We start from the raw sequence: 9,550 nt of genomic DNA on the forward strand, positions 1-9,550 counted from the left end.
CCACCCGCCAAGCTCAGGAGGAATCTCCCAGGCCCACGGTTCCGCCACCAAGAGCTCCCGCCACCACTCATCCCACTCATCCCCCCCCCCCCCCCCGGGCGCAGGGCATGGGGACATAGAGACATCTAGGCCCTGTCTAGGCACTAGGGTTACACAGAGGCACAAGAGCCAGGCTGGCAATCTCCAGCAATTACAAGGTACTGTGGCCTAAAGCGATGGAAGGGGAGGGGGCACCAAGGCGGGGGGGGGGGGGCTTACCTAACCATCAGGGGCTCAGACTTCACCGTCAAGGCTCTGGCTTGGCTTAGATGTGACTGAGCCTCTGGACCCAGAGATGGCTTCTGTCCAGGGCCCATGCCCAGACAGAACGCGGCCCAACCCTGGATTCCGTCACCTCTCCCGCAGTCAGGTGCACAGCCAGATGGGAGGGGGAGGGCACCCCCACGACCCACCGCCCAGAGCACACCAGAAACGAGACCCAGCCCTCACCTAGTTAGCCCCATCCCTATTTGTGACAGGCACACCCCCCTTTTCTGAATCCTCCCAAATCCTTATGAATTCAGGGTGTCGGCAAATTTTCTAATCAAGCAGAAACGAGTCACCCCCTCGGCCCGAGAGGTCCTTCCCGCAACCTCCCTGCCTGGACACCTAGCTGCACAGGTTGGAAGCCTGGCCTGCGTGCCCTCCACCTCCCTTCTCTGGGCAGCCCTGAACATCGGATTTACATCTGCCCACAAGGGGTACCGCCTGGAAGGCCCCCGTGGTCCCAGGTGCCTAGGAGGAGCTTGCCACCCTGACCAGTGACTAGTTCGCCACCTGCACTGCGAAGCCTGACGTCTGGTGTAGGCCCCGGGCAGGCGATGAACTGCGGCCCAGCCCCTCCTGTCAAAAGTTCGCAGACACGTAAACAGTCACAGCCCGCGGGAACAGGTCTACCGGGGCTGTAGGGGCGCGGGGACGGCACACCTCTGCTCCGTGGGGCCAGGCACCGGGACAGATATGGAGAGGGGCACGAAGTCCCGGCTCTGGTCCCCAAACGCTTGGACCGTTTGTGCGGCAGCCCCTCACGCCCGCCTCGCTGCCCCTGGGCTCGGCGCGAGGAGCGCGACGTCCGTCCCCGTCCGGCTCACCCACCTCCAGGCGCGGCAGGTCGGGGTCGAGCTGCGTGAAGCTGTGCAGCACCACCGGACAGCTGTCGGGGCCGCCCACCTCCAGGCGCACGGCGTCCCACACGCTGCGACTCCGCCGAGAGCCCGGAAACAGCGGCTCGGCGGCGCCCGCAGGCCCGGCCGCCTCGGCCCACATGCGCTGCACCATGGACGGCTCACAGGCGCGCGGGCGGCCGGCCGGGCCGTGGGACCCAGGGCGGCGCGGGCGCGGGGCCGGCCCGGCGCGCGGCGGGGGCGGCGGCGGCCCGCGCGGCTCGTAGCTGCTTGCGCTCTGCGCCGGCGGCCCGGCCCCGCGGAGGTCAGGCCGGGGGCGGGGCCTCGGGGCCCGGCCGCCGACGCGGGGGGGGAGGGGGCGGGGCCGCAGATGCCGGGGCGGGGGGGGGGCTGTCTACGCGCGCGCGCGCGTATGTGTATGTGTGTGTGTGTGTGCGCGCGCGCGCGCCCCCGCGAGCCGGCCGGCTGTGCCCGGGAGTGCACGTGCTGTGCGTGCTGTGGGGGCTGCGGTTAGGCACCCTGCGTGGGTGCGTGCGCGGGCGCAGTGCCTGTGTTGCGTGGGTGTTGACACGTGGTCGAGTGGCCCTGGTGTCAGAACTGCCTCCCAGGGATTCCAGTTAAGCTTAGCTCCGTGGTCTCGGATAAGTTGCTTAACCTCTCCGAGCCTGTTTCTTCATCGGACAGGAGCACACCGGTGAACTGACGTAGGGCACCCGGCCGGTGCCTGTGCCTGTGCCCGGCTGTGGGCTCGGCGCACGTGTGCGTGTGGAAGTCCTCAGTGTTGATGTGTGCTTGGGGAGAAGCCCTACCCTTGCCTTGTCTGCACTACTACCTTTCAGCCCCGCAGCCGTGCTGAGGAGGAGGTAGGAGCCGAAAGGAGGTGGAAGGAGAGCTGTCAAGGAGGTTGGGGGGGGGCGGGGGTAGAACACAACAGATGCCACCGGGGTTGGAGCCTTCCAGACATTCAAGAAAGTAAGGGGTCAAGAGGGACAACTGCCTGCTGGAGCACCTGTCACTTTGCTGGTCAGCTGGGGCCACTGGTGGCTTGAGTGCTCAAGATCTCAGGGCAAGCGGTCAGGATGGGAGTCAGGCTGCAGGGCTAGGGAGCCCCGGCTACACCTTCTAGAAGCCTGTGAGGTAGAGGCAGGCTGGATGTTAACAGCAGGGTCAAGAGGGTATTTATAGATGCATAAATGAATGGGACCGTCTTGCACATCTAACCCACTGCTGGGGCCTTGCCTGGCCTCTGGCCTCAGCTCTCAAAGAGCTCCAACCTTTGCTGTTAGCAGCCCTGGCAAATACTACCAACCTCCCCAGAACCAGGTCTCCTACCATTGGGCCTCAGTTTCTCCATTTGTAAAATGAGAGGCCAGGACCAGACTACACATTCCATAAGCATATTGTGTGTGCCCACTGTGTGCCAAGCCTCAGATCTCCACGCATAGTGGGCCACAGCAAGCCCCACCCGCCGGGGGAGCTTGAGCACCATCCAGCCAGGAAGCAAGGCCTTGACAAAGGCAGGTAGAAAACCACAATCTGGCAGTTTCTATTAAGGGCATTAAAAATGCTCTTACCCTTTGACTCGATGATCCACTCTTAGGAATTCACCCTAAGGACGCAGTCAGAGGGATGGACACAGGTCTCTTCACAAGCATATTTATGAAAATGTGGATTACAACTCTGCCAAACTGAACCAACTCAAATGCCCTCTGCTAACTCACAGGACCCTTGGTGCCACCGCGGGCCAGGAGAACCACGGTGCAGGGCACACTCTGTGTAACCAGGAAGTAGGAAAACCAGGCTGCCCAATACGTTTTCAGACCAGACGTTGCGCACATGCCTTTGACCAGAGGGAGCTACTTTGCAACAGTGATGGTGGTTATCCCTGAGCAGTACTGTATATTTTTGTTTTTTCATTTCCAGAGTTTTCTAATTTTTCTACAATATTTTAATAATCACACACATGTAATAAATGCTGTTTGCTTTTTTTTTTTTTTTTTAAAGCAAGATGACTAGATTTAGTTTGGGGTGAGGATTCCTAGGAGGCCGTTTGGGAAGCTTCTGGGCTCTGTGCCCAGAGAGGGTGAGTTGGGGAGGCACAGTTAGAGGAAGAAGGTCCTCAAAGAGCAACAAAAGGGTGACCTGGCCACTGGCCACTGCCCTCTGGCTAGAAGCTCCTCTTCCCAATCCTTCTCCTGGGGCCAAGCGCTCAGTGCCTCTGGGAATTCAGAGTGAATCCAGCACCTGCCTGCCCTCACTTATCTCTCTCTGCTCTGCTCTCTTTATCTCCTTCTCCCAGGGAGGGACCTGGGAAGCAAGCTCAAGCCCATTTTACAGCATGGAAAAGGGCCCATGCAGGCCAGGTGACTCACAAGGGCTGGAGGAATGCACCTGAGGTCCCCACCTCTCCAACCCTGAATGTCCAGGTGCCGGGGCTGAGGGGCCCAGGTAGGCTGGAGAGGTGAGGAGTGGGGAATCCAGCGCTACCCCGCTCCCCCACCAGCACAGCTGGCTGGGCTGCCTGCACATTATCTGCGGGGAGGGGGCAGGGTGGTGTAGCCTTTACTCAACCAGTCCTTCTGCCTCGTTCCCCCTTCCTGCCTCGTGCCCCCCCACCCCACTTTGGGGCTCCTCTCTGGGGCCCTGGCTAGCCTGCTCACCGCTCCAGCTGCATGCACACGTGCGCACACACACCCCATACATCTTAGTTTCCAGAGTGTTGGTGCAGCAGAGGGCAGGCTTGGACACCGAGAGTCCTGGGTGTGAAAACTAGCTCCACCCTATTGTTAACTCCCCCTCTCCCCCAGGCAAATCACCTCACCTCCAAGCTTTCTCCTGTGTAAATGGGAGCGTAACTAAGGAGACGGCACAGGTAAAGCACCTCACACAGGTGCTGGGTGCCCCCAGGTCAAACAGGGCAGAGACTCTGGTCCACACTGTCAGTGACCAGGGCTGCGGTTCATGGGGCACCTCCGGCTCCAAAGACCCTCTCCTGAGCCATCACGCACTTCCCTAAATAATCCTGCCCCAAAGCTGCGGGGCAGACCCCTTACCAAGGGCAGGGGCAGACCAAAAAAGGGGACCAGGGCAGCAGGTGCTGCCTGATGGAAGAACAAAATCACCCATGAAGCGTTCTTGCCAAAAACTAACCATGAACCCAAACAGCCTTCTGCATGTAACTACCATTTGGGGGAGTTATGGGGGAACGGAGGAACATGTTAAACACACCATGAGGATACAATCCATAAATTCCAGACCGTAGGAATCTCTCCAGGACAAACCACCCAGTTTCTTCAACAAATACGTTCCAGAGAGAAAGAAAAATAAAGGGGAAGCCATAGATTAAAAAAAAGGTAAGAGACATCACCAAATGCCACATGGATTTTGGATGGTGATTTGAACAGGGCGACTATTAAAAAAAAAAAAAGCCACTAAAAACCTAAGGGACAATTGAGATTATTTGAACACTGCTGGATATTTGATGGTATTCAATACCACCTTCTGGGTGTGATCATGGTAATGCAGTTACGATTGGAGTGACATATTAGAATTTGTATGCCTGGGATCTGCGCAAACATTGTCCACTGCAGGGGATGCAGGACGTGGGGGTGGTGAGCGGTGAGTAGAAATGAGAGTGTCCTCGCACACTGGGGAGCATTTGTGCACTTTCTCCACTCTCCTGTCTAGTTGGAATTTGCCATCATAGAAATTAAAAGAGGAAAAAGGACTGAGTTTGAGCCTCACCGTCGATGTCCCTGAGGCTCCCAGCAGGCCATCAAGGAAGGGCAACAATCTCCAGACACCTGGCTAGCTTCCCCATTTTCCATGTTCCTGACTTGCCCCATACCCAGGGGCACTCCTAGCATCCTTACAACAAAGAGGCTGGGGGCTTCACTTTGGAGGCCAAGGCTGTGGGCCGCTGGGAAACTGAGCCACACAGCTCACATGGGGCTGGAGGCAGCCCAGTGACCTTGGGTGAGTGAAGACCAAGGTTATCACCCCTGCCCTTGGAGGGTCTGCTGGAAGAAACAGCATAAAGCACTGTAGAAAGTGTGGGGTTATTAGGATTGGGGCCCTCCTCTCATCCCTCACCCTGCTCACAGCTCACCCCACCCCCAGCAGTCCCAGGTTCCTAGCCTTTCCCTGGGGAGTGCACCTGCCCTTCCTCGGGGGTCACAAGAAGCCCCGAGAACAACGCTATGCCGTACAGACTGTTCTGCCACCAGGATGCTCCCTGAAGGGGAACCTTCCAAGACATGCTGAGAACTGACAAGTCAGGGGCTGGAAGCAGGCCACATCCAGCCCACACGTGTGTTTTGTTTGGCTTGCAAGGTATTTTTAAATTTTTGAGCCAACGGTAAAAGGTCAGGTGATTTCATATAAAAATCCACATTTCTGGCTTCTCCTGTAACTTCAGACAATCCGGCCACATGGGGTCTGTGTTTCCGAGCCACAGGAGGCTGGGTGGGAGCTGACCGGCAGCTGTCTCCTTTGGGCAAGGTTCAGGCCCTGCCAGGCCTTCTATCACTCCCTGGCTGGGAGGCCCCCTGAGCAGCTGCCTCCAGTTGAAGGAAGAGGGGTACAGAGGCCAAACCTCTGGGGCCCCTTCTTCCTGCTTCCAACCCACCATTGGCCCCCCAGACGCATGGCAGCCAGAGGGGTCTTGACCCTTCAAAAGTGGCCCCACTACCTTCAGGGCAAAAGACCAACTGCTTGGAGTGGCCCCGGCTTGCATCTGGGGGCCCTCTCTCACCACGCCCAACCCGGCTCACACAGAACTGCTACGGTCCCTGGTGCCTCGGACCATCCCCTGTCTCCTGCCTGGCCCGTGCTTCTGACGTGCCGCCCACCCCTTGTCCAGTACGTGACGGGTGACTCATGCGTGCTGCTCCAGCTGTCCTTCAAATCAAGACCCAGCTCTGCTTTGGCACGGGGTCCCAGGGAATGGGGTTTGGGCCCAGATGCAGCGCTGCGGAGGTCTCAGAGCCGCAACAGGGCTCAAGGCAATGGCCAGGCAACCACAGGCCTTGCACATCACCTCCTCCAACCTGGGGCTTGGCCAAGGCCACAGAGGGCGCTGGTGGCCGAGTGAGAAAGAGCAGCTGGCCACCCAGACTTGGGTCAGGCCTCGGTGAAGGAGCGGTCACCTCTCTCTGCGCAGGTGGAGGTCCCCTGTCTGTCCTTTGCGGGCTATATTTAGAGCCCAAGGAGGACATGAAGAGGGTGTAGCCTGGCTGGGCTCCTGGGTCACTTCCTGACATTGACGTCACCATTCCTGGCCTGCCTGGCCCCTGGGCTGGCCTTCTGTGGGCGGGTGAGCACACACCTTGGCAGGAGGTGATGCACCTGGGCCAAGAGCGTAGGCTGAGCCCCACCTCCTCTGTCTCTGGGTTCCTGGGAACTTCCAGGGGCCTCCTTCTCTTCCTCCTCCTCCTCCTTGGGGGGAGGGGGGTTTCCCACGGGCGGGAGGGCGAGCTCAGAGTTGGTCAGGAGGCAGAAAATGAAGCATCCAAACCTCCAGAAGACCATCCTGGGTGGAGGGATGTGACATCATTATCACCCCCAATCTCTGATCTCACAGGGCGTTACTGTCCCAGGGCAACTAGAGCAAAATATATCAATGCCTGGAGCCATGGAAACAGCCCAGGACTGGCTTGCCAAGGGTTCCGGATCGGCCTTGAGCTTGCTCTGGGGCCTCGCGGTCCTCCCCTGGAAGTGGGCACTCACCACCCCTGACACCAACTCCCAGGGTGTCAGGGGGCATTCAGAGGAGCATAGTGCAGCCCGTTCACTGTGGTAAACACCATCCCCACAGTGCGGACAGGGGCCACCCTGACAATGGTCCCCCGGCTCCTGGGGTGCTCAGTGCCCGACATCCCAGGGATCACGGACACCCGACACTTCTGAGGGCCACCCATCCGCCGTGTCACAGCTGGAGGTGAATGGAGGAGAGGAGAAAGAAGCAGAAAGGGACACAAATAGATGGAAATGCAAAAGAGCCCGAAACACAGAGCTCAACGGAGAGGGGACAGTGGGAGAGGCGAACAGGGTTGGAGGCGGGGTTCCTGTCCCTCGCAGAGCCCGCGTCAGAGGAGCACGGCACACGCACTGAGGAGGCGGCCTGTAGGTTTGGGAAGCTCTCTCTCTTAAGGTCTGGAGGCTAGGGGCGCCTGGGTGGCTCAGTCGTTGGGCGTCTGCCTTTGGCTCGGGTCATGGTCCCGGGGTCGTGGGATCGAGCCCCGCGTCGGGCTCCCTGCTCCGCAGGAAGCCTGCTTCTCCCTCTCCCACTCCCCCTGCTTGTGCTCCCTCTCTCGCTGTGTCTCTGTCAAATAAATAAATGTCTTAAAAAAAAAAAAAAGAAAAGATCTGGAGGCTAGATTTGTGTTCCAGTCCCTGCTCTGGACCTCCCTGGCCTCAGTTTGTCCATCAGGAAGATGGGGTGATACTGATAACGCCATCATCTGGCTCTCAGGAGAGCAGGTAATAAAACAATGCACAGAAGCCCTTGGACATCTGAGAAGCACCATAGGAACAGGAGACAGGACAGCCCATGGTTGCCCGGCAGCAGCCGCCCAGGCAGGGGGCAGGTGAGCAGGCCGGCCTGGGCAGGTGCCCGCTGTGCCCCCCCCATACCCAGTTGGGGGCTGGGGATGCCCGCTGGCTTCCAGCCGGGCTCCTTCAACCAGTTCTGAGGGAGGGAGGGGTACCGGTTCGGGGACCAGCTCCCGGGCGGTGGGCCCTTGCTGGGACCTGCCCGGCCTCCCGGCAGAGGTACCGCTTGCCCTGGAAACTCACCTCGGTGGCTGCTGCTGGCACAGGTGCCGGCCAAGGTGTGGGGCTTCGGAGAGTGGCGCGGCGGGCGATGGCCCAGCGCCTGGCAGTCACCACAGAGACACAGGCGAAGAATACCCAGCCCTTCCTGGCCCTGGGCACAGTGGGCCCGGCTTCCCGGGCCATGGCGGTCCGGGAGCCAGGCAGGGGGTGGGCTCCCAGGGAGGCCCTCTGCCAATCTGCCCGTCCGTGTGCCTGCCTGCCCTGATGGAGTCGAGCACCCGAGTGCCTAGGCCTTGTGTCATCGGTGTGGCGCTCTCATACCTGCTCCCATGATGGGCAGGGCCAGGAATCCCCACTGGTACCAGGCCATAGGCCAGCCAAGGCCAGGTGGACGGGGCTCTGTCCTGAGCTGGGCCAGCAGCCCCAGCTCAAACCGGCTCCTCTTGGGGTGGGCCCCGTTGTCTCCTCCAATACCCCAAGGCCCCATCCCCGTTCCCTCTGCCTGCAGGGAAATCATCACCCGGAGCGGGAAAAGTGGCAGGTACAAGTCATCGAGATCAAAACAGGGCTCAGCCAGTGGGGCCACCGGGCAGGTGTGAGCCCAGCTAGGTGCTGTCAGGGGAGCACAGGAGGTCCCCGCTTACGCCAAGCTATCGCTTCATTCCAGAAGATTTCCCTGCACTCTCCCCTCGAGCTCCTCTGCCCTTGCACCCAGGCACAAGACCTCATTTTAAACTGTAAGGACCAACTGAGGGTTGCCAACGGCTTATTCTGCCAAGTACGGTAGTAAAAAACCCCAAAACCAAACATCATTACCATTACTCCAGAAAAGACGCCACCAAGAGTTAACTAGGACATACCATCAGAAATGCCATTCATTTAGCAGTGGTTAAATGGAGGCACTTGGCTTTAAGTAAAGCTCACAACCTTGTGCCCATTTTTCTCATTTTGCTGCAAACCAGCCATTGGAAACAACAGATTGAGTCCAATCCACCCATTTGACAAAAGCAAAAACCGAGGCCCAGGGGGAGCAGGGACTTGCCCGAGACTTCACAGGGCAAATCCAGGACTTGCATCTGTCCGCAGCCCTGCAGAGCCCACAGACGCTCCTTCCACCAAACCCAGAGGTCCCAGAAAAAGAGAGGCCGAGGGGCCAGGTGGCTTCCTTACCCTGCTGGGGCCCTGGCCCGGTGGACGTCCTGCCCCCAGCTGCCAGGGGGCCGTGGGGGCTGGGAGCAAGGAGGGCGGTGCAGGGGCTCTGGAGCCGGCCTGCAGGCACATCAGGTCCCCTGGCTGCGGCGGTGGGGGCTGGGGCCCAGCATGCCGCCCGGGCACGGAGCCCCACCAGCACTCACTCTGCCTCTCGGAGTTTCACATCCTCTTCCGGTGGCTTTGTGGGGTGCAAGGGACCCAGCGAAGCAGGCTGCTCTGAGCCTGACCTGGTTCCTGTCCCCGCCCAGCCAGCCCTGCCTCCCTGTGGGGCCTGCAGGTTCCTCTTCTCTCCGAGCCTCAGTCTCCTGACCTGTTATGGATGTGGGGGTGGGTGGGAGAGACTTGGAGGTTTTCAAACACAAACTCTTCCCAACCCCTGGCTTCACTGCCTCTCTTGACCT

At 59.6% G+C, this 9,550-nt stretch overlaps 1 protein-coding gene across 7 annotated transcripts in view; it reads right to left on the reverse strand.

The window, feature by feature from the left end:
- Nucleotides 1-9,349, reverse strand: part of RALGDS (ral guanine nucleotide dissociation stimulator) — a 29,986-nt gene extending 20,637 nt beyond the window's left edge. For 6 of the 7 annotated variants that reach the window (XM_028090464.2, XM_028090463.2, XM_028090462.2 and 3 more), the window contains exon 1: nucleotides 1,135-1,332. In XM_028090464.2, coding sequence (XP_027946265.1) covers nucleotides 1,135-1,317 — 183 coding nt within the window. In that variant the 5' untranslated portion in view covers nucleotides 1,318-1,332. Of the gene's footprint in view, nucleotides 1-1,134; nucleotides 1,333-9,107 lie in introns of those variants that run through there. The other variant, XM_028090466.2, reaches the window with a different exon arrangement.
- Between the last annotated feature and the right edge of the window lie 201 nt (nucleotides 9,350-9,550).

This window comes from Eumetopias jubatus, unplaced genomic scaffold, assembly GCF_037043125.1.
Source record: "Eumetopias jubatus isolate StellerSeaLion01/CBP00866 unplaced genomic scaffold, mEumJub1_p1.0 scaffold_15, whole genome shotgun sequence".
NCBI classification, from domain to species: domain Eukaryota; kingdom Metazoa; phylum Chordata; class Mammalia; order Carnivora; family Otariidae; genus Eumetopias; species Eumetopias jubatus.